Source organism: Lissotriton helveticus, chromosome 5_1 (genome assembly GCF_964261635.1).
Source record: "Lissotriton helveticus chromosome 5_1, aLisHel1.1, whole genome shotgun sequence".
NCBI lineage: Eukaryota > Metazoa > Chordata > Amphibia > Caudata > Salamandridae > Lissotriton > Lissotriton helveticus.
This window is the reverse complement of record NC_136065.1, coordinates 1,695,733,632-1,695,757,894: the sequence shown is the minus strand read 5'-3', so window position 1 is coordinate 1,695,757,894 and position 24,263 is coordinate 1,695,733,632. Positions and strand designations below refer to the sequence as shown.

At 44.3% G+C, this 24,263-nt stretch overlaps 1 protein-coding gene across 2 annotated transcripts in view; it reads left to right on the top strand.

The window, feature by feature from the left end:
* The window catches only part of RNF31 (ring finger protein 31), a 482,477-nt gene that overhangs the window by 407,830 nt on the left and 50,384 nt on the right, over positions 1-24,263 (top strand). For both annotated transcript variants that reach the window (XM_078644958.1, XM_078644957.1), the window contains 5 exons: positions 8,434-8,548; positions 19,125-19,246; positions 19,455-19,568; positions 23,286-23,343; positions 23,528-23,624. In XM_078644958.1, coding sequence (XP_078501084.1) covers positions 8,434-8,548; positions 19,125-19,246; positions 19,455-19,568; positions 23,286-23,343; positions 23,528-23,624 — 506 coding nt within the window. The remainder of the gene's footprint in view (positions 1-8,433; positions 8,549-19,124; positions 19,247-19,454; positions 19,569-23,285; positions 23,344-23,527; positions 23,625-24,263) is intronic.

Below are 24,263 nucleotides of genomic sequence, written 5' to 3'. Positions count from 1 at the left end.
TTTCCTCCCGTAGGATAACATTACTGCGTTCAAGGCTCATACCTCAAAAAACTTTATTTGAGCATTTTGCTGTTTCGTTTAAAATTCCTAACTCTGGAAGTGCTTACCTGATCGCGATGATCTTGGTGTCTAAAAATGTATACACATCTGTGGTATTTTTGTAAATTGGTGTTGAATTTCTTTTTAAGCGCTGGTCTCATTATTGACTGTGTGTGTGCAACAAATAGTTAGCACTACCCTCTGATAAGCCTTATCTGCTCAACCAAACTACCACAAATAGAGCACTTGGGATTATTAAAGTAGGACCCTGTAAACCAATAAGGGTCATCTCGACCTTTTGCCTGGTGTGTCCCTACATTGGCCCACTACAAAAAAAGCCAGCCTCCTACAAACTCCAGCTCCCTATTATGCTACTATTCCTTTTCTTAATAATGTTACGCTCTATTGCATGATGAATTTCATGAGCCTTTCAAATCTCTTTGCGTAGGAGTTCTCCTTTTCTCTCTGGCTTCTTGCTGTAGCATAGTGTCAGGTGACCAGTAGCCTGAATGAGCTGTTATTAATCCTATGTAATTTATCATTAACCGCATGCGTGCGGCAGTTATTTTTGCGCTGTGCGGCTTTTTTCTAAAAGCCGCGTTACATGACGAGCTGAGCTCGTCATGAGCATGCGAGCGGCGCAACTCATGACGAGCTCAGCTTGTCATGAGCACGGAAGTGGTTAATACCGTTTGTTCATCTTCAATTATCCCTGCAGAATTCCACTTTGGAAGATCCTTGAGATATATTTCCATGGAGCATGAGCTATGTGCAGCAGTTTTGGTTGTTATGTTTTTTTACTTTCAAGTATTCCCCCCATTTTAAATTGTGCATAATGATTATTAGAAATAGATATTGAAATGTAAAATGCACATTTATTCTATTAATTCTTAGCACATGATAATCCTGTCTGCTTGAATATATTCATATTAGTTTCTATGAATCGTATCTCTTATTCCAATGATTGTTGTGAATGATAGGCAATGTTTCATGGAAAAGCTCATAAATTAATTGTATCGTGTGTTGATGTGGATACCCATGCTGTGCATACATCTGCCACTTAGTGTTGTGCTCAGTTGTTTGCAACTTATTTTTCTTCAAAAACTTATTCTGAATCGCAAGGTATTGTAACTCCTCCCTTAGTTGATAATGCACATGGGCACCAAGTCCATCGCTAGATGGGTTTTTTCGACCATCAGGTACTGACATGTACCTGCTGGACTCATGTTCAGTACCTAACAGTGCTTACCGGCCCATCTGATCACTCGACTCCAGTGTTATCTGAAGAATTCACAGCGTCAGATCCTCGATCCCTTTTCTTCCTCACCCAGCAGACATCAAAATCTCAGCTGCCTTTGGCACCTCAACGCCAGATTTTCAGCCCCTCCCACCACATCCTGTTCCCCGTCGCAAAGAATGCCAGGTTTGTGATGGAGTTCCTTCCAATACCACCTCCAGTGCCATGGACTGATTTCATTTACCCTCCGACCGTCAAAATTTCCACCAAGCTGTTTCAAGAGTTCGTCCTAGACAGAGAAAATTGCCTTTTGAGGAGCAGATTGCTTGGGGCCTCCTCCACCTCCCATAATTAAGAGTCATAGGACAGGGGGATTCCCCTTCCTGCTCAACCCCATACTCCTTGGCTTCCTCTGCCTTGACCATCACCTTCTTTACCTCTTTCATATACACCAGAGGGGTCACCACATATTTATTATGTGGTTGAAACATTGTCCAAAACACTTTACACTCTTCAGTTCTTACCTAGGCTCAAAGGGATGCTGAAGACCACCCTTGAGACTTTCAAAAGTCCAGTCAAGGCTTGTTATTATAGCTAGGGTCAATTAAATAATATAAACCATCCCCTAGTGATCCACCTACATCTGTGCCCATGGGCCTCAAGATTAACTAGTAGTCCACAGGGCCTCGAAACACACAAGTGCACAAACTACAAGTGATGCTTCACCTACCTCAAGGAGAGTAATGTGGAAGCAGAGGAGAAGGTTGAGCAGGAAGGGGAGTGCCCCTGTCCTATGTCTCCTAAGTATCGGAGGTTGAGGAGGCTCCAAAGCAATATGCTCCTCGAAAGTCAATTTTCTCTTTCTTAGAAGAATCTCTTGCTGTTTGTTTGGTTTGAAACAGCTAGACGCAGCTGGCAAGAGAAGTGGTAGTGCATTCAGCCCCTCACTCGAGAATTACCAATTCAGGTGGCCTCCTCTCCGATACGACAGGATCGTTGGGATGAGATAGAGGAACTCTTTAAACACGTCCCTGAGGAGTATAGGCAGCCTGGGCAGAAGCTAGTATTGGAGGGGAAGACCATATCCAATATAACCATTTGCTGTGCCTTAGACATAGCCATCATCGTGGCCAAAGGTGTCAATACCAGTATTCTGGTAAGATGTCAGGCCTTGCTCTGTTTCTCCAGCATTAAGCCAAAGGTACAGCAGCGTCTGTTAATCCTGCCATTCGATGGTGAACATCTCTTTGATTCGCAGGTGGACCAGATTCCGGAAAAACTTAAAAAGACATGCACACGTCCAAGGCCATTGATGGCCTAGACATCAACTCAGAGGGGATCTTTTCGGAGATCACTCTGCAAATGAGGAAGTAAGATCACCTCTCTAGACCCATCTGCTTCTTTCCAAAGGCAACAACCATACTACCAGCAGTCATCACAGGGTATTCTAAAGGGACCTTCAGAGACAACACCACCAAGGGCAGGTGCAAAGGAGGCTCCGACAAAGGAGCCGCCTCTGCTAAAGAGTCACTCTCTCTAGCTCCCCCACCCATCACACGTGTAGAGGGAAGACTTCAGGGGTTTCTTGCTCATTGGGAATACACCGCCATCATAGAGCATGGCTACCGCCTCGAGAACACCTCAACCCACCAAACATGCCTCCCGCAAGCACTCTCTCAGCCCAAGACACCAGCACCTCCTTCAAGAGTAGGTTCAGGCACTCATCCTTAAAGGGGCAATAGAACCGGTGCCACCGTGACATCACATCAAGGGAGTGTTCACCCATTACTTTCTAATCCCCAAAAACAGATGGATCTGTAAGGTCTATAATATACCTTATGTCCCTCAACGAAGTACATCATCTCAGAACACTTCCACATGGTTACTCTGCAGGATCTCATCCCGCGGCTTCAGCAAGGCAACTTCATGACAGCACTCGATCTGAAGGGCGCCTACCTCTACATACACATCCTTCCCACTCATCGTCAAATTTCTACAAGTTGTGGCAAGTGGTCAGTGTTATCAGTTCAACTTTTTGCCATTCGGTGTCACCTTGGTACCCAGGGTATTCACCAAATGTCTGTGGTAGCTGCCCATATCAGAAGGGACAGCACTCAAAGTGTTCCCCTACCTCGACAATTGGCTGATCAATGGTGCAAATAAGCAACTGTGTCTTGCTCACATCCAAGCCATAACATCCTTCCTCGGCTGTTTTGGGTTTACTATAAATACAGTCCAGTCTCACCTCCAAACCCTTCAGAGCCAGCCCTTCTTAGGAGCTGTTCCTAATACAATTACCTGCTAGACTTACCACAGCCCAGCCAGTTTGCAGGCATTCCGGCAGATAGTGCAGCTCTTTCAGCCAGATCATCAAGTCCCAGTCAGAAGAGCCATGCGCTTCCTTGGAATGATGTCCTCATGCGTAGCCATAGTCCCCATGCCAGACAGCACTTGTCCACTTCAGCAGTGCATATCACAACAGTGGTCACAAGCAGAGGGTCAGTGGGAAGATCTAGTGTGGCTTGCAGCAGTGGAACAGCAACCATCTTTTACAAGGCCGGCAGTTCATGGACCCTGTTCTGCTGGTGACTATCACCAAGAGCGCCTCACTATCAGGATGGGGAGCACATCTTCATCATTTAATTGTTCAAGTCACATGGTCTCCGCAACAAAAGGGTCTCCACATCAACTGTCTTGAAGTTATGGCCATACAGTGATCTCTCATGGGCTTTTTTCATGAGGTTTAACTCGAAGTGTTCCTCATGAAGACGGACAACAGGACTGCTAAGTCCTATCTTTAAAAGCAAAGCAGTAAACACTCACAGCAGTTGTCAACACTGGCGCAGAACATTTTGCATTGGGCTCTCTGCCATTACATACACCTACTGGCCGAGTACTTTCCAGGAGTGGACAACAACATAGCAGACCTGCTCATCAGGATGCAGCAGCAAGTCCACCAATAAGAACTCGACCCACAAGTCTTATTCCCATACTTCTCCTGCTGGGGGTTCCCTAAAGTCGGACTCGTCACCACTGCCCAAAACACAAATTGCCAAACCTTCGCCTCCAGCCTCCCACGGTCGATTGGTATTGCTCCATGGATGAATTGGTCAAGGGTCTTTAACTATGCTTTTCTTCCTGTCCTCATCATCCGTACGTGGTCCCAAAGCTTTGGCAAACATCGCTCATCATATCTTGTTTGCTCCCATGTGGGCCAGGAAACCCTTGTTCTCAACCCTTCTTGAGATGTCCTTTGTTCCCCATGAGAAGGTCCTGAACAGGCTGAACCTTCTCACTCAGAACCAAGACACAATCAGGCAGCCCAGCCAGCTCAATCTAATAATTTGGCTTCTGAGGTCCTAGTGTTCGGTTAGCTCAATCTTCCTCAAGAATGCATGGACATCCTGGTAGAAGCATGCAGACCCACTATGCATGCCTGTTATGCAGTCAAGTGGAATAGATTTACCCATTACTGTATGTCTGAGCGCTTGGACCCTCATAAACCTACAGTCCAAAAGATTATGTATTATCTTGTCCACTTTCAAAAATCTGGTCTGGCATACACATCCATTCGCCTGCACTTTCTGCTGTTGCAGCCTACATGCAGAACAGAGAACACAATCTTTATTGATGACCCTGGTTATCAAGGCTTTCATGGAAGGACGCAAATGGGTTATCCCCCCCCAGAACACCACCAGCCCCATTCTGGAGCCCTAATGTTTTCCTCACCAGACTCAAAAGTCCGCCTTTTGGACCACTGCATTCATGCTCCTTACAATGCCTCTCTGCTTTTTAAAATTCCTCTCCTGGAAGGCCGCCCTTCTTGTCATTATTGCACCCTTAAGATGGATTAGCGAGCTCCAGGCCCTCACTTTAAAGGAGCTTTCCTTCCAAGTTCATAACGATATGACTATCCTCATGGTAAACCCCAAGTTCCTTCCTAAGGTGGTATCCCTCTTCCACCTCAAACAGACCATAGAGTTCCCTGTCTTTTTCCCTCAGTCACAGTTGATAGCAGAAAGGGCCATTCATACCCTAACTGTCAAGCGTGCCCTTGTGTATTTTGACAGAACCCAGTCCTGTTGCAAGACAGAGCAACTATTTGTCAAGCCACGCACAGGCTGTACTCTTTCTTTACAACTAGATGGATTGTCAAGTGTATCCAAACCTGCAACATTAAGGCTAAAAGAACTTTACCTGCCCCTCCCAGGCTGAATTTCGCACAAAAAAGGCAGTCATTATGGCTTTCCTTGGAAATACTTCCCTTGCAGACATTTGTATGTCAGCTATTTTGCCCACAACACATAAGTTCACCAAGCATTACTGTGTGGATGTCAAGATGTTGTAAGGACCTTGTTGCAATATTCTGCAACATCCAACGACTAACCACCGCACAAAGGAGTACTAATTTGTCTATGTAGAGCATGAGTATCTACTGCCACTCATGCTAGGAACGGAATATGTTACTTACCATGTAAGCATCTGTTTGTAGCATGTAGTGCTACAGATTCACATGCACCCATGTACCTCTCCGAAAGCCTTTGATTGTAGCATATATTCAATTGATTACTTACATACTTTAACTCTGTGTATAACTTCTTGGATGGTCACAAACCTGTGCCTTCTACTGCTCGGTCTCTTCCCTTGCCTACTGTGCGTAAAACAATCTAACAATGGAGCCGGTGTCCATGCGCATTACCAACTAAGGAAGGAGTCTCCCTACCTTGTGACTGGAAAGACTGCTTAGAAGAAAAACAAGTTGCAAACGTCTGAGCCCAACATTAACTGGCAGGAATATGCAGAGCATATGAACCTACAGCACTACACGCTATGAACAGATGTTTACAGGTTAACATATTGCTTCTTTTTTGTTTTCAAAACAAAAGCGCATTATAAACTAAGAATAAGGTGTGAAAAGGTAGAGGAGACTTCATGCCAGAGACTCAGATCAGAGCCAGTGAAGAATCATGTAATCGTTCTCCTCTGATGGCAGTGGAGAGAGGCTTCTTGGCCTTCCTTTCAGCTCAGACGAAAATAGCAGACACTGCTATTGCATAGAACAGCAGCTTCATAGTTCAGGTGAGGTACATGGGTGTGAGATATCTTTGAAACTCGAATTAGATCTTTCTTTGGCGCTAGGGTTAGTTCACTTAGCAAAGAGGTGGGGTGGGATGGTAAATATTTATGACACTGGAAACTTGCATCAAGGCCCTTGTTTATTTAGCTGCACAGGGGATCTGCAGCTCCTGTACATACTCTGGGGAAGAGTGAGGCTGATCGAATATATATTTTCCATAGCAGTTTTGCTGAGAACTGGGAGCCCCAGTTCATGAAGTAGTTACACTGGTAGAGTTGAAAGTGTTTCCCTTTACCGGAATGGAAGGGGATGCAAGTGGTCCTCAGTAGTGGAATAGCTAGATTAATGCAGATTGACTGAGTCACTAACCGAGCACTGGGCAGTAGGTACGTGCGCAGGAATAACAGAGGAGGCTAAGGGGGTAGACTGAGCTGCACTGCCTAAGCTTGAGTGGGCCTCGTTACTGTAATATCTGGTGTGGCTGGAGATTAAGACAGGTGCACTGGGAGATGTGAGAGGGGGTGACTGTGTGCAAATACAAAGGAATATTTTGGGCACAATTGCACAGCACTGGTAGAGCTATGAGGGGGACCCATTACATGAACAGAAAGTAGTGCTGCAAGTAAAGACAGAAGTGCAATGGCAGAGCTATGAGTGTGTTCCAGTACAGGAATAGCAGGAGGAGGGGGTGAGAACTGATGTTTATTTATTGACCGCACTGAGGTATTCACGATTGAGGCACCCAGTATAGGATATTAATGACTGGTGCTGGTCTTAGGTGAAGTATGGTGGCTGGGTCACTGAGGTGAGTCTTTTGTCTTTCTCTGAGGTATGGTTACTTCTAGTACCTGCTTGCCTCTTGTTATGATCTTGCAGTGGAGTTTGAACAAGGCAGTTTTTGCCACATCTAGTTGTACTTATGTTTTTTTAATGGCTGTTTTTATGGCAGTTCAACTTTAAAGCGTGCTGATGCTAACCTTCCTCCCACATCCAAGTCCCCTTAAAGTAAATTTCAAGAACCTTTAATGAGCCTAGTCTAAACTTTCATGTGTCACGTCATCAGAAAGTTCTGAATATTTAGTCAACTGCCTAGGTAAAAAGATAAACTATAAGTCGAACAATGTAACATGCTATAGGCGTAAAAAACGCATTGTTGGCTGGTAGGTTCACAAATTATGGGGTTATGTTTGACATGTTATAGGACATCCCATGAACTGTATTGTCATGATTAGATGCTGCAGGACGAAATAGACGCAGCCAACAAGACATCATGTTTCTACCCTTTACAGTGTCAGTGAATACACATTTCATGATTTGTGTTCAGACCTTCTAATAGTAGGTCAGTCATTTGACAGCAATACCATGCATTACAGTTTATTACTCCAAATCATTGTCAAATAAGAATGAAATAAAGAGAAATAATCACATATTTGAGCTTTCATTGGTCTGAGAACGGGCAACATCTTCTATTTAAAATATTAGTTTATCAATAAGGGAGCATGTGGGGAGAGTTCAGCTGTTGTTAGTGTAAGACTGTTGGAACGCTATGAAGTGGCTATATCCTCTCACTGGTGCCTTTGCCCAGCCCAGCTTTTGGTCAGGGGCAATCTGCATTGTTTCGTTGTTCTAACCATCTCATCTTACTCTTGTCTTTTCCATTCATATAGAATGAGCTCAAAAGTCCCAGAGTGCTAGGACGATCATGTTAGAAGGGGACATTGTTAACTGACCTTGCAGACGTACTCCAGGAGCATTATCACTGTTATAAGGTCATTTCTAGAGGATTTTATTGCACATGGGATTGCCAATTCTGTTCACTAAAAGGGCATCGAAATGTCACACTCCGGAACACTCAATGCATGGAAATGTAAAAATGTGGCACTTGAGCTTCGAATTTTCAAGGTCTTGCAGCTAAAATATGAAACATTTTAACTCTGCATTATTTCAGGTTTCAGATCCCTTAGTTTACTAATGTGAGGTCGATTCTTCACCTTTAATGTTGTGGAGCAGCAGAACCAATTGGCTTGTTTTTCCCTAAAAGATTTATTTTTGTCTTTCTTCTCATTTTGTGGCAATGTAGTGGGAAGTACAGCATCAAGGCATCAGCTGTGAGGAGTTCCTGAACTGGAAGCGTGAAAATGATCCTGAGTACCAAGCGCAGGGCCTGGCAATGTACCTGCAGGAGAATGGCATCGGTGAGATCATGATTTGTGCCACTGTGCACATGCTAAAGTTCTGCTGAGGCATTGTACATCCAGGCTCGTCTCACACTAACAAACCTAAACAAAATGTGATCTGCCATGAAGCACTGCCTTTCCCTAACGCGAAGCAGAACATTATAAGGATGTAAAAAAAAAAAAAGTTTTGTTTGCTATATTTTCTTGAGTTTTTTTCTAAAATGATGTGAATAATCAGTACAGGAAGAAAATATAAGGAACACATGAGTAGGAGTTAAACATGGGCAGAGGAATTAAACCAAGTAAGCACTTTTAACATTTTACGAAATGTTTAACCCCACTCCTTCCATGATCACCTTCTGATCATCTTTTGGATAGACTGATCAACATATAGTCATGAATTTAACATACATTTGCTGCCCCTGACCTAATTAGTAAGATTAAATGTTTCACCATACGATCCTATGCTAATGACACTCAAGATGTAGTCACAATTTTGAAGAATCCCTAACTAACGAAAACCAACTTCCAGGCATGCGTGTGCGCCATATCCTCCTGGGTGCATGCAAGCTGCCAATACTTCATCAATCAATCAATCATAGCATTTAACCTCAGGCAAGACAGAAGTACTCCTTCTAGGCAGGCAGATCCTTATATTGTCTAATTAATGGTGGTCAACAGCTCTTGGAGTTCCTCCCTTTCTTGTCCAGTTAGCAAGAAACCTACGTGTTATGCTTGACAATGATCTGTTCATGGCACAATAAGTATGTCTGATTACAACAACCCGCTTCACTATTCTGAAAGTGGTTAGGAAAAATGTAAAGATCTTTAAATGGCAATGATCCCAATTATTTTGAGGTAAGTACCACCGAACAGGCGCCTTCACTCCTCTAATGCAGCTCTTCTGATTGTACAGAATGTCCACCGGACAGAAGTGGTGCCTTTTCATCTACTGCAGCAGAAAAAATGGAATGAACATCGACTGCACACCTGCCTGGAAACCTGTCTTCAATTCTTTAAGAAAAAGTTTAAAACATGGCTTTTCCCTCCTTTTAAGACTACCATAGTTCGGTCAGTCTCTTTAATCACTTTGGTAAATTAGTGTTAGGATGCCCTTTTTGGGCAGCAGTGGGTTTTACGAATTGCATAACTGTAGGAGGATGGTTTAGAATATGGTGCACACGTATTTAAGTGATGCACCTTGCACTAAACCAGCCAACCCTTATGGTGATTTTAGTGGTCTTTAATAACCATAGAAAACTCTCAAAGTGGTAGCTGGCCTTCAGGATTATCTTGAAGGAGTATTAAGCAGCTTGTTTTAACAGTTTAATATTATTGTGTATGTTAAATGAAAAAAAACACATAATGTGTATATAAAAATACTTCTATTTATTACACAACACCCACTAACACATTGGTATATCTCCTACCCTAAGATATCAACACAATACACCAAAATACTTGAAATGTAATAAGGTAAGTAGCACCAAATACTGTGGTCTCCAGGGGAAGACCAAACCATATACTAAGAAAGTGGAATGCGAACTGCAAAGGAGGATGGGACTTAGACCAGAGGAGTCAGGGACACAAGGTAACACCCAAGGTAAGTACCCAGGACCCCCACAGTGACTGTGTGCAGAGTGGGAACACAGACCCGTGCCCAATGGAAGTCAATGAAGAAGTCACAGTTGCTGTTTTGCAGCAGACAGACCTTTCCCCAGAGGACCCCAAAGAGTTCCTTCAGAGGACAGAAGGTTGGAGAGCCACCCCAACCGTGAATGCCCTGGGAACCAGGTTACTTACATCAGGGAAGCCAGGTGCATAGGGGTGAAGAGACGTGGGAAACCTCCGTAGACTACAATGGAAGACTTAGAAGAAAATGCCTCTGGAGTAGAAGATGAAGAAGTCCTGTGGAATCCAAGAATGGATTCTGGAAGTGAAGAACCTGCATGCAGAGGGGACAGAGTCTACTCCACTCAGGAGTGACCAGGAGGCACGAAGACACAATGCCCGCCGATGTCAGGAGGTTCACAAGAGTCAAAGGTGACCTTATCCCTGCAGGTGTGAGGTCCAGGTGACCCTGAGGAAGACCAGGAGCGAGGCAAATAGCTGTCTCACGTCGGATGTTGCTGACTAGGTGGTTTGGGTCTGGCAGTAGCACCAACAAGCTTTGGTAACCGCAACTGGCATAGAGAATGAAGGAACAACATTGGAACCAGCAAGGTCCAAGGGACTCCATCAGCAGGAAAGTCAGAGCAGGGCCCAAGCAAGCACCGGGACCCAGTGAAGCAGTAGAAGAACCTCAAGAGGACCCACAGGCCTAAGGCACAGAAGTCGCAAGATGACCTCGAGCAGCTCACCAAGAATAAAGGCCCACAGTGCAGAGGATGCAGTGAGGACGCTGAGCTTGGAGTGAAGAAGTGTTGGTGCTACTTATAGCCTGATGATCTCCGGAGTGCAGAGCCAACAAGACTTGGCAATGGCAAGTCGACGGAGTGAACAGGGGTTAAGTCCCTGCGACTCCGAGGTATACTGTCCTCAAAATGGCAGAGAGGACAGGTCAGGCCTCGAGGGAGTTGCAGAACCACCACCTGTGTTGCTGAGCCTCGGGAAGTCTGTAGGACGACAAAAGCAGAAGACCGGTCAGCTTCTTTGCGGTGCCTGCCGATGCATGGGAGTGACTCCTTCACTCCAAGGAGATTACTTTGGGTGTCCTTGATGCCCACCTCTCCGTGGAAGAACCTGTCAGAAGTACAGATACAGACGACAAAGAAGACTTGCAGAACAGCGAGATCAAAAGCAGCAGGATTCTTCCTTGGTGCAGTCTCATTTCCAGGCTAAGTCTAACAAAGCCCAAGTGTCCAGACAGTCAAAGAGTGACGTGGCTTCAGTCTTGAGTCTTTTCCCAAACCAAATCTAAGGAACCTCCCACAGGTAAGTCCTTAAGTACCCAAGGTAAATGGTTGGAACAACTCAGGGGGTCCCTCCCAGAGGAGGGGCTGGAGAGAGAGAAGAATTCTCCCATGTCCTTTGTCCAGTTTCATGCCAGAGCGGGAGCGAGGAGCTCCCTGAACTGGCTAAAACTAGAGTATGCAAGGAGGGCACCAAATGTGCCCTTCAAAGTAGTCTGGTGGTGCTGGCAAGCGCCCCCACCCCAGCCCAATACGCTAAGTACCGTGTGGGAGGTGCTCACACCTCTCTGTGACAGGAGACCTATTGTTCGACCTTACCCTGCTCGACCTTGACTTATTAACAAGAGGGCATAATTGTCTGTGGTCGACAGCAGCACTTGGGATCATACTTCCAACACTGGAATCGGTGTTGGGGTATGATTTCAACATATTTGATACCAAACATGACTGAGTTCGGTGTAGCAACTATCTTGTTAGACATCTCATAATGACCGATATCCACTTTATGTATAAAAATGGCTAACTGCACTTACACAGCCTGGAAAATCGACTCAGGAGTTTGTAGGGTTGTCCTGCACATGCAGGGGCACCCTCACACTTATGACCAAGCACCCTGGCCTCAGGGCTGATGCGCCTGCCATTGAGGCGACATAGGTTTTAAGTGCAGTGACATCAGATATAAGGAAACTTATCTGTTGTGAGAGGTACAAACACCAACTCACACAGGCTGCAATGGTAGGCCTCTAGTCACAGTTTTAGTGGACTCCCATTGGTGGCATAATACATGCTGCAGCCTATGGAAGACCCCTGGTGTACCTATGCTCTGGGTACCTTAGCACCATATACTGGGGACTTACAAGGGTACACCAGTAGCCAATTGTGGATGTACAAAAATATTTACCATGGTCCATTTAAGGAGAAAGCACAGTGACTGGGTTCCTGGTTAGCAGGATCTAGTCAGACTAGGTAAAAACATACTTATACCAAGCAAAAAGTGGGGATAACCATGAAAGCAGATCCTACTTTCCTACAATAACATAACATCAATCTCATTGCTCTGATGTACGGGTAAGAAAGTATATGTTCCCTGTATGCCAGACTCTAAGGTTTGTACAAATACACTGGAATATACGGCAATAGTATCTTAGGTGATCTTGTTTATCCCCTGTCACCTATGTAGGTGCCATTGTTCATCTTTTTAAATGGGAGAAATTGGTCCTGTAACTCCTTTTGCTTATGTACTCTGCTGAATCTTCACTCACTTCTTTTAGTACCAAAACTGCTGTGCTCCTTCTCTGGATTTCACCCTACCACCTCAATTAGAAGGTCTGTATCCTTCCCTCAAACTGCTGCAATTAAAGATGTACTATTTGATATATAGGAGGAACACCCACCATCTCTTTGTAGGTGACATGATGGTTGTCCATTCCACTGCCCCTTATCTCACCTGTTTGTGTTCTTCCTTCAAATCCACGAGGGTGTTTAGCCCCAATTAAATTTTCGCGTTCTCAGGAGCTGCCTTTAAATGCTAAGATCAACGCCAAGCAGTGCAGAATCTCTACGAAGCAGTCTGTCTTCTATTTTATCTTACTCTGGGAGGATCAGAAGAGCTTACAAACCCAGAGGACTGAGGTGCACAGGTTCAGAATATCTTCCATTAAGAATCGTTCATTCCCAGGGTTCGCAACTAATCGTTGGTAATGAACTCCGCTCTGCTAGCGGAGGTTGCGTAGATTTCCGCTACGTAGTTGAGTTAGCTATTGCACCCACAACCCTTTACCTTAACATGTTAAAAAGCATATAACCAATTCACAAAAGTGAACTTTGAAAAATACCAGGCAATGAGAGGGGTGATGATTTTGGGGTCACCCCTAACCTGGGGGGGCGGGGGGGAAAGCAGATCCTGGAACACAAAGAGCATATCAATGCTTAACAATTTGGTGGTGGTCCCATTCTCCTAGGACCACCCCAAGCAAAGGTATGGCCAAAAATACTATGCCAACCAAAGGCCCAGCAAAGCATTATGGGGCGAGATTCTAGAGTTTAGTGAATTTTATAGTATTAGCTCTCAGCTGAGCCAGAGAGCCTGCCCCTTGAGGAATGTTTTGATATTGGATACTATAATATTCACTTCACTCTAGAATATTATCCCTTAATACTTTGCAGGGCCTTTGGTTGGGATTGTATTTTAGCCCATAACTGTGCTTGGGGTAGTCCTAGGAAGATGGAACTACTACCAAATCATTTCAGCATGATGTGCTCTTTGTGTTCAATGCATCAGCTTGATTCTATCCCTAGGTTGGGGAGGACCCCAAAATCATCACCTCTCTCACTGCTTGCTATATTTTCATTTTCACTTTTGTAACTATATGCATTTTAGCCTGTAAAGATAAAATTATTTATTGTTTAACTAAAGGCACTGCTTGCTATATTTTTATTTTTTGCTGTATTTTCATTTTCACTTTTGTGAGATGATTATATGCATTTTAGCATGTAAAGATAGAATTATTAATTGTTTAGCTAAATGCACTGCTTGCTATACTTTCATTTTCCTTAGATGACTACAGGTATTTTAGCATGTAAAGATAGTTATTTGCTGTTTTACTCAATGTATTTGAGATTTCTGTTTTATTAATATACCTAACACAGAGTTAATGCAAAAACTCTGTAGTGAGCTACTGCACCCACAACCCTTTGATAAAACAACTTTACCTATACATGCTAAAACCCATATAACCAATTCACAAAAGTGAGCTTTGAAAAATATCAGGCAATGAGAGAGGTCATGATTTTAGGGTTCCCTCTAACCTAGGGGGAGGACCAAGCAGGTGCCTTAAACACAAAGAACATATCATGCTCAATGATTGTGGTGGTCTCATCCTTCTAGGACCACCCCAAGCAAGGTTATGGGCAAAAATACAATGCCAACCAAAAGCCCAGCAAAGCTCTCAGCTGAGCCTGGAGAGCCTGCCCCTTGAGGAATGTTTTGATATTGGATACTATAATATTCACTGCACTCTAGAATCTCGTCCTATAATGCGTTGAAGGGCCTTTGGTTGGGATTGTATTTTTGCTCATAACTGTGCTTGGGGTGGTCCTAGGAGCATGGTACCACCACCAATGGTTCAGCATTATGTGCTCTTTGTGTTCAAGGCATCTGCTTGGTTCTCTCCCTAGGTTGGTGACGACACCAAAATCATCCTCTCTCTCACTGCTTGCTATATTTTCATTTTCACTTTTGTGAGATGACTATATGCATTTTTGCATGTAATGATAGTTGCTTGTTTTATCAAGTGTATATGGGGTTTCTGTTTTATTGAGTTGGGTGAGACAACGGAGTTCTGGGGAGTTTACAGAGTTTTTGATCAATTCTGCAGAATTCTGCGCAGTGGTACTCCGCCAACTACGCCCTCCCTTATTTGCAACCTGAAACTCCATTCCACCACATATCAGAATCCAGTCCACCCTTGTTTCCTTCAGAAACCATCTGTCACCTATTACACTTCTTCCTTTTTAGGTCTCGCCTGGCGTTGCAGCGCAAAGCGCTGTCGCCAGCGAGACTTATTGTCGTGTTGCCGTCCAAGTGGCACAGACCGGTGCACGAGCTTCTGAGACGCACTTGTTTCTCTGCACTCCGCCCGCCCCTCTCGGCCAAGTACGTGCACGCGACCTCAGCCAAGGCGTAGGTGGGCGGGTCTGTGGGAGGGGCCTGGGAGCTCTCGCTGCCTGTGCCTGGGCACAGCATGCTTTTTCTCACGTCACCATCGGAGGCGGCAGCAGCAGGCGTGAGCTCCCCTGTGCTTGTTACATTTGATGAGAGCTTGAATGGCTGGCTATTGTTGGGGTTAGAATGTGGCACCCCTGCCCAGCTTTGTATTTCATCCATTCTGATCTATCCCTTGCAAGAACGGGGCAGACGGATGGGGCGCAGGAAATATTTGAGATGAGTCTGGGGGAGAAGCAATGCCAACGTCCTCGTACTTTTGTAGACCAGGTGTCATCGCTGCCCGGGAGTGGGTCGAGAGGTAAAAACAGGATCGTCATATATATTTATTTCGCGCCACGCACGATTGAAGTGCCAGCAGAACTGTGTGATCACAGCCTTCAACTCAGTAAGAGGGACGTGGAGGGGCCATCGCTGACGCTATGTTCAAAATAGCAGGCATAGGACACCGTCATGGCAAATCTTCACCCAAATTTCAACAACTCTTCCCCCTGCACAAATAGGTGACAATCATACCAATATGGCTACCCATCATCTTCCCCTATTGTTTACCCAGTTGCTAACTACATTCTCCTCAAAACTATACGCCCCTCCTCCAACACTCTCCCCTCCTATAGTTGGGCTTTCTTCCTCTTCAGAACCCCTCCGCCCTCCTTCCTTACTTCCGGGAGAGCCGTCCAGTCACGGCAACAGAGGCTGAAGACAATACAAAGATCTCCATGTTCAGACTACAACTCTAGTTGAATCTCTAGAGTTTGGCAGGGATTCGTGCTCGTCCGATTCCCATGCTATAAGGGTGGCAGATTTCTTTCCCCTTGTACACTCGGGTCAGTAAATGTAATCCCTTATAGAGCTGCACACCGCAGTAGTAGTAACTGAAAAACGAGTCCCAACCCCGGTAGCCTCTAGCCGCCATGACAGCCCCCTGCCGGCTTCAGTACCTCGATGACCTAGACCCATTTGTCTGCACCAATTTCCCGGAGCCGCGGCGGCCGCTGGTGCACAACCTGCTGCTGTGCGCCGCCCTGAGTGAGCCAATACCAGGACTGCACCGGCTTCTCAAGCTCCACTATAGGTATTTTGGGCTGTAGACGGATGGGGAACTGGTACTCAAACTATTGGTAGGAGAGTGGGCTCGGCGAGCAATGGTGGGCATGTGAAGGTATTGGGAACCACACTAATCGGCCTGGGTTAAGGTAGTATCCTATTGTATCTTTGGGACGTCCTGGGATATGAGCCGTAGCCTGGGGTTAAGAGGGAAGGTTTCTGGAGGTAGGTGGCAGAGAGGGTATTTTATTTATTTATTTATTTTATGCGTTTTTATATAGCGCGGACTTCACCCGAAGGTGTCCGAGCGCTTCACAATAGGAACAGTAGTGAAACATGAGGAAAAATTACAAGTCAGCATGTTACAAGAGTAAACGTTACGTTACATAAGGCAATAGTGCATGTAGCAAGAGCAAACAAAATACAAGAGGTGGCAAACGATACGTTACAAGAGGAAAAAAGTGACGTGTGTATGTTACAAAAGTGTATAAAGTACAAATACAAAGTACAAATAGAGGTATAATACTGCACTAAATGGCAGATACTCAAAACACTGGCTAAGGGCAGAGGCGCAACTAGAGTCCAATTTCGGGGGGAGGGGGGGCTAATATAAATTTCAGGGGGGGGGGGGCTAATTCTTCCAGCAATATGCAAAGTGAAGATGCGGCTGTGGTAAGACGGCGCCAGACCGCAACAGCTCAACAAATTAGCATTTGCAATGCAATAGGTCTCGCAGTTAAGCGAGTTTAAGCTATTGGCATTATAAATACCAATGCCTTTTACTTATGTTTTTAAAACAAAAATAAAAGGCATTAATAATAATAATAAAACCATTTATTAAGCGCCTGGTTACACTAATACAGTGTGTCCCCGCACTATGGATACAGTCCACTAAATGAGCGCACCTTCCCACAATCAGCACCATGAGAGAAAGACTCTACTGAAGGGAATTACGTTCTGGGGAAGAAGTAAGTTTTCAGTTTGAGGCGAAATCTGGCTTCCGACGGCTCCATGCGGAGTTCAATGGGGAGCTCGTTCCATCGCTTACTAGCAAGATATCTAAAGGAGCGGCCTCCCATTCTCGCTTTGTAGATACGTGGAACCTGAAACAGCATGCTACCTAATGATCTCAGGTTGCGCCTGGGGCAGTGAATAGTTAGTAGTTTTTGAAGATAGATCGGACGCCCTTGGGCAACACGGTGTGTAATACACAATGTTTTGAACCAAATTCGTTCCTGTATAGGGAGCCAGTGAAGAGTTGCCAAGGCCTGCTTCCCTGACGCTCTTCTGGACAGGTTCAAGACCAGTCGGGCCGCCGCATTCTGTACACATGGCACCTGCTGTACCCCTTTTTTACTTAAACCTGCAAATAAGGAATTACCATAGTCCAGGTGGGGAGTGACTAAGGCATGTATCAAGGATTTCCTGGTATTGATGGGCAAAAGATCGAGCACTTTGCGTATGGTTTTGAGGATGCCGTTACATTTTCCCGCCAGCCTACCAATGTGCTGTCCAAAGGATAGGCTGGAGTCCAGAAGGACACCTAAATTCTTCACAGTCACTGAGGGGGAGGGTATAGGCCCCAACTCAGTCGGCCATCACGCCGATGACCAGATCGAGGGTTTTTCCCCGATCACCAATAGTTCAGTTTTATTCCCGTTGAGGCGTAGGCAGTTATTATTCATCCACCCGGCTACAGCCGTAAGACAGGTGGAGAAGTTGGCTGCTGCCTTGGCCTGGCCTTGGCCCTTGTCATTTGCAATGTTAATAGTCAATAGCAAATGCCTTTTATATTTTACAGAAGAAAAACAAAATTAAAAAAATGTAATTTACAATGTCAATAGCTCAAAATAATGTCATTGCGAGACCTATTGCATTGTAAATGCTTGTATAATTGTATAACCCTGCTACACAAGGGGGTGTGGGGTCAAAAGAGGGGAGAAAAACAACTCAAGCACATCCTCCAGGTCATACACAACCAATGCCTAGGTTTCTTTAGGCAGAAGTTATACCTGTTGGTATTCCTTCAATCTTACAGGTATTTAAAGCTATTTAGAGAAACCACCTCACCCACTATAAATCCGGACATGTTTCGACATTGGGGAAATGTCCATGTTAGGGTAGTTAAAAAACACCCTGACTGACTCCACCAGTTATGGGAGTTCTTGATCAATCTTAACCGGATAGAAGCAAGAATCCAGATGTTTTTTAACTAAACATATCCTGTGGAGTAGCCAAAGGAGTTTCCCTTTATTAAGTTGGTTCCCCGGATATAATTAAAAATCACAAAGCGGATGTTAATTTAAAGCAATGATTTAAACAGCCTCGTTATTCTGCCAACAAGTTTCGTCCTATCAAACTGCCCCTAACTGTCAATGCAATTACATTCGGCAGAAAGTTCTCACGCCCGTTCTGAAACTTGCTAGCCTGCATGGGAATATAATTTCAAGACAAATAAAAGGATACATTTTAGTGTTCTTGTTCTTTGATTGACGTGAATCTCCAGGGCACTCCAATAACTTGTGGTGGCTGCAAATCACAAAGTTGTGTACCCCGTGGAAAGTAGGAAGTGTTTTACAGCAACACTGCAATCGTGGGCCTGCGATCCACCTATATCAAGGTGTTAGGTCTGTGTCGCACTACTGTCTATGATGGTCTTCCTGTATTCCAGTGTTGTTACATCAACCCCCCCCCGCCCTACTACTCTGCGGTATCTGACGTATGTTTGTGAGAGAGCCAATATTTGTTGTGCATTCCTGTGATATTTCTCCTATTCCTTGTTCACTGTGTTATATGATCTAGGTTCCTGTGTTCCCCTGATGTTGTACAGTGTCATTCTTAACAATGTCCACTTACTCTGGCGGCCATGGTCCCCCTGCGCAGCACTCATGCGTGTTTTGCTCTTCCATAGACTGCCCACACTGTAAATTCTCCTATGCCCTTGCTCGAGGCGGCTGCATGCACTTCATCTGCTCCCAGTGCCGACATCAATTCTGCAGTGGCTGCTACAATACGTTCTTCCACAACAACAACGTAAGAGCAAGTTTCTGACTGTTTTTCTAACTATATGCTTAAGGAGTCATTAATGTGATCAGGCACTTCTTTGAATCACGCGTATTATAGATTCACATATTGCATACAGTGGGTTTGGATGTAGAAGGCTCTTTGATCTTCACACTCCTTCTGGGCCTGCTCATTCCCTCCTTTTCGCTGATGAGTGTTTAACTTTCTTGCCTCTCAGAAATGCACAGATGCCTCCTGCCTGGTAAAGATGACTCTGCATGCCCACCACCCCCGGGACTGCCTCTTCTACCTCCGTGACTGGGATGTGGTCCGCCTGCAGAAACTATTGCAAGTGAGTTAGGCGTGGATTGGGGATGGGCTGAGAGGTAAGCCAGGAAGGAATAGCACAATGGGGATGGATATGGGAGGAAAGATGAGTGTCCGCTGGGAGGGCTGGCATCTGTGAGATGAAAATCGACGAAATGCTAGATCAGCAAGGAGTTGGGTCCCAGGTAGGTTGGCTGGTATAGAGGGAACTATAGTTGGGGCAGAAGGGCATGTTTGGGTGGCCAAGAAGGACAAGGAAAAAAAAGGACAAGGTTGCCTGGCATGTTAGGTTATGATAGGCTGAGAGGGAAGGTTCAGGATAGAGCAGGTTAAGGCAATCCTGGAGTGGACGGTCGTTAAAAAGAATGCTGATTAGAGTTGCCTGGATGAGGTAATGAGCAGAACCATATAGCTTAGGGCAACATGACGCATAATCAAAGCTGTGTGGAACATTTAGGGACTGAGTAGAGGGGTTTGAGAAGGGACTAAGGATAACAGGGGTATGGGGTAGTGTGATAAGGCTGTTGCAGCATAAACCTATTCTGCATTCACATCCTCCGTGTTATCCTAGTGTTTGGACTACAAATAGGATTCTATTTATTTGAGTTAAACAACGTGCACATTGATCTTTGTCCTGATCAGATTCAATATGACATAGGACCATTTCCTCCAGTGCCAACAACTATGCCCGTGTTCTATTCTTGTGCCATTCAATATGATATCATAATATCTTTGAAATACACAATCATTGGACAGGGCAATATATCGCAAAAAATGCTACGACAGAGTATATCCTCTACAAAATTACGGAGACACAGGAAAATGACCCTGTGAATTACTGTTCTTGAGAATGTAACTAAATGATGTACTGTAACAGAAAACATGACCACTGTACCAATGGGCTAGTCTTGTATAGATGTACTAGATAATATGTTAATTAGAAATACGACATTAGAAACCTTTTGTGTTGATTACCATAGAATATTCTCATCGTAATTACTGTGTTGGAGAATATACACACCTAAACTATAGCACCAGATAATAAGGTGATTTTTACATACTTATTTTCAGGTTTGCATATTGCAGAACCACACCCTCAGGGGTGTCAGATCACTTTATCTGAGAAAACGATATATAAACTTTATCGTCAGATAATTAACATCATTAGGTGATATACTTTCATATTTCCCTTAATGCATACCAAATTAGGCCATTGTTTGAGGCAGTGTATGCGTTGCATTTTGTTGCCCAAAAGAATGCGATGGTAGAGACTCTTAGATGAAAGCTTGCGCTGTTACAACGTATAGTAAATTGGTGGTCCTAGTAGTAGAGACTAGTTGTAGGTTATGGTCCGGTGTGTTGTAATCTGGAGAACCGAGTGTCTAATAATTCCAACTTCACATGTTCTTCCTTTGGTCAGAAGATATGGATCTAAATTCTCTGCACATGTTATACTGATGAATTGTGTGGAATCGTATATGAAGGACAAAGGAGAATTTGGTGATTTGTTAATGAGCCGCACCGTGGTCGTCTGGTAATGAGTTCACAGGGAGGCCGAGCAGAACATTTCTGGTACTTCTGATGATGAATATTTTATTCGTTTTTTATTCTTAGGCTCAAAACCATAGTTTATCTGTATATTGCATTGGGTAAATGTACAGCTCTCTGCTGTCTTTCGTGTAGGTTTGTGCTTTTGAAGTAGCACACATATACATACATGCACCAGTGAAAGCTCAACAGCATGTTGACATCCTGATCCGCGAATTATTATTTATTTTATTTATTTATTTTGCATGTTTGTAAAGCGCTATGAATAAACTCCCGTAGGTGTATCTCCGCGCTGATGACGAACCAGTAAAAACTGACAACAGAATAGAAACTGACAACAGAACAATGAAAATAAATGCAGTATAGACTCCTATAATCCAGCAATTGGTATTTAAAATAAATTAAAAAGGAAAGTTTTTAATAATTTCCTAAATTGAAGATGATTGTGACATTGTCTTAGTGCAAGCGGGAGTGAGTTCCAAAGACTGGGGCCAACTACGGACAAAGCCCTGCCACCTAGCCTTGATTTGGTTATCTTTGGGACACTTAATAGCAACTGGTCACTGGATCTGAGAGCACGGGTAGGGACATATGGGACAAATTTTCTGGCCAGATATTCTGGTCCCAGTTGGTTTAAGCCCTTGTGTATAATACAGCAGGTTTTAAACTTCACTCGCAAGCGTATTGGTAGCCAGTGAAGTTTATGAAGTAGAGGTTTTGAAGGGGATCTGGGGGGTGCATTTAGCACCAACCTGGCTGCTGTATTTTGCACCACTTGTAGGCGGTCCAGAACCTCCTCATTTGCACCTGCCAGAAGGCCATTGCAGTAATCAAGGCGACTTATGATCAACGCCTGAACTAAGGTCTTCCTATAGGAGTCAGGGAGAAAAGGAAAGATTTTACGAAGGAGACCAATCATATGAAAGCAAGATCCCACAGTAATGTTGACATTTTGCTTCATAGACAGCTCCGGCTCCAATCTGACTCCTAAGTTCTTGATAACTGCTTTTGGCTCAGGGACTGGGCCCAGGTCAGGAGGCCACCAGTCGGGGGACCATTGAGCCCTAGCTTCCCCGAAGAGCATCACCTCTGTCTTTCCAACGTTACACAAGAGAAAGTTGGACGACATCCACCTTGCAACTGCCTTCATCCCATCCGAAAATGATTGAATAATTTCTGGAGTAAGATGTTTAAAGGGGAAGAGCAGCTGCATATCATCCGCATATGACACCGGATGGAAACCAAAAGCTCTGGTAACATCTGCCAAGGGAGCCACATAGGTGTTGAATAAGGTAGGGCTCAAACAAGAGCCCTGCGGGACTCCCTTGTTGATGCTAACTTCTTCCGACCTGAATTCACCCATGGTGACAGATTGGGTGCGGTGGGAGAGAAAGCTCTTGATCCAATCCAGGGCCCTACCGCCGATACCACTCACAGACAGGCGTTCGATCAGGATGTTATGAGAGATAGTATCGAACGCTGCCGATAAATCTAGGAGCACCAGGACAAGTCAAAATATACTATCACGGATGGTGTGTTTTGATTGATTGAAAAAACATGCAGAAACTAGTCTACACATTGTAGATTGCAATATACAGAGTTGAAAAAAGCTAAAAAAATATATCCTTTAAGTGAGGTAAAGGCTTTTTTAAAAAAAAAATGTTTTAAATGTATTGCCATTTGTACTTTGAAAGTACAGTACATCACAAGCAAACTGGTAGAACATAGTCTGATCAAGTATACATCTGATCGTGGGGTAGAGTATTGTCTCAGTTAAGTAAGGTACAGGGGTAATGTAGAAATTGTTTAGTCTTGTCACCTCCACACGAAGGATAGTGTAATAGTGCAAGAAAGACCACCTATTGACCCCTCATCCACAAATGTTGCTTGAGTTCACCACAATCTAAGCTCATCTCCCTGTGATGGGCAAGTTACTGTTCTAAATTAGTACAGGTTGGCACTGTTTTCCAATAAACATCTCCTTGTTCTTCCCAAATATTTCCTTTGTTTACCTTGTTAATTGTGTATGTAAGGAACCTTTTTAACATCTCAGAATATTCTCTATTGGGTATTTAGGAGATTACAAGTTGCGTGCATACTAACTAGGTGTTTTCCAGTGATTTTGCTCTTCATTTTCGTTCATTTACTTTTTTTTTTTTTTTTTAGTTTATCAAACTTTCCTCTGTTTTTTCAGGATAACAATGTTGTTTTCAACACTGACCCTCCTACAGGGACACAGACAGCACCTGGAGGTGAGAGCAAAGAAACTGCTGAGACTGGATCTTTTCATGTTGCACACACCACCACATCCTCCCTCTGTCTCTGTTGGAATCGTTTAGGACCACATTTCATGGGCAATGGACACCAGTAAGGTGAAGTGGTCAGTGCTATTATTGACAGAAGCTGTTTCATTTCCACTTGTCTCTACATTCTTAGGTGGTTGTCGTGTTCTGGAGCAGAAGGAAGGTGTGGACAGATTGAAGGATGAGCCCTGTGGAAAAGTGACAGAAGCAGGGAATGCTGGTCTGTGCGAGTAAGGACTTTCTTCCTATGTTTACCCCAACCTTCATAATTACTACCTAGGCTAGAGTCTCTCTTCTGGTACTAACTGATCTCTCACGATCTTATATTTGTCCTCTTGTTTCACTGTTTCTGTGCTTCTTCCTTCCCTCTTCTCTATCGTAATCTCCCTGATCACCTTCTTTCTTGTACTGGTTCTCTCTTCTATTCAGTGATCTATATTTCACACTTGCCCTTTCATATATCTAGGCCAGTCTCTTGTTTTGTATTGCACAATCTTTTACTAGGCAGGTTGCTATATCCCTCTGGTCCGGTGTCTAGTGTCGTGCTGCTGACTGACGTGATGGGATTCAAGAATGGGATCTCTGGGTGGAGACAGCGGCGGGCAATGGACAGTGGCCGTGAGGTGGAGCAGCTCATTATACTCGTCTTAGTATTCGACAATAAATCTCTCAACTAGAGTTGCACAGCGAGCGTATTTCATCACAATAGTGGCTACAAGATAAGAAACAGACTTGCTTCTGCAACAAGCAAATGTTATTCTCATCGAGGGCAAGATTGTCCTAATTACAGCAGTCCGTTATGATTCCCTTAGTCGAGGCTCCAGGTTAATCCTAGGAGTAGTTTGTATATCATTGAACATGTTGTTAGA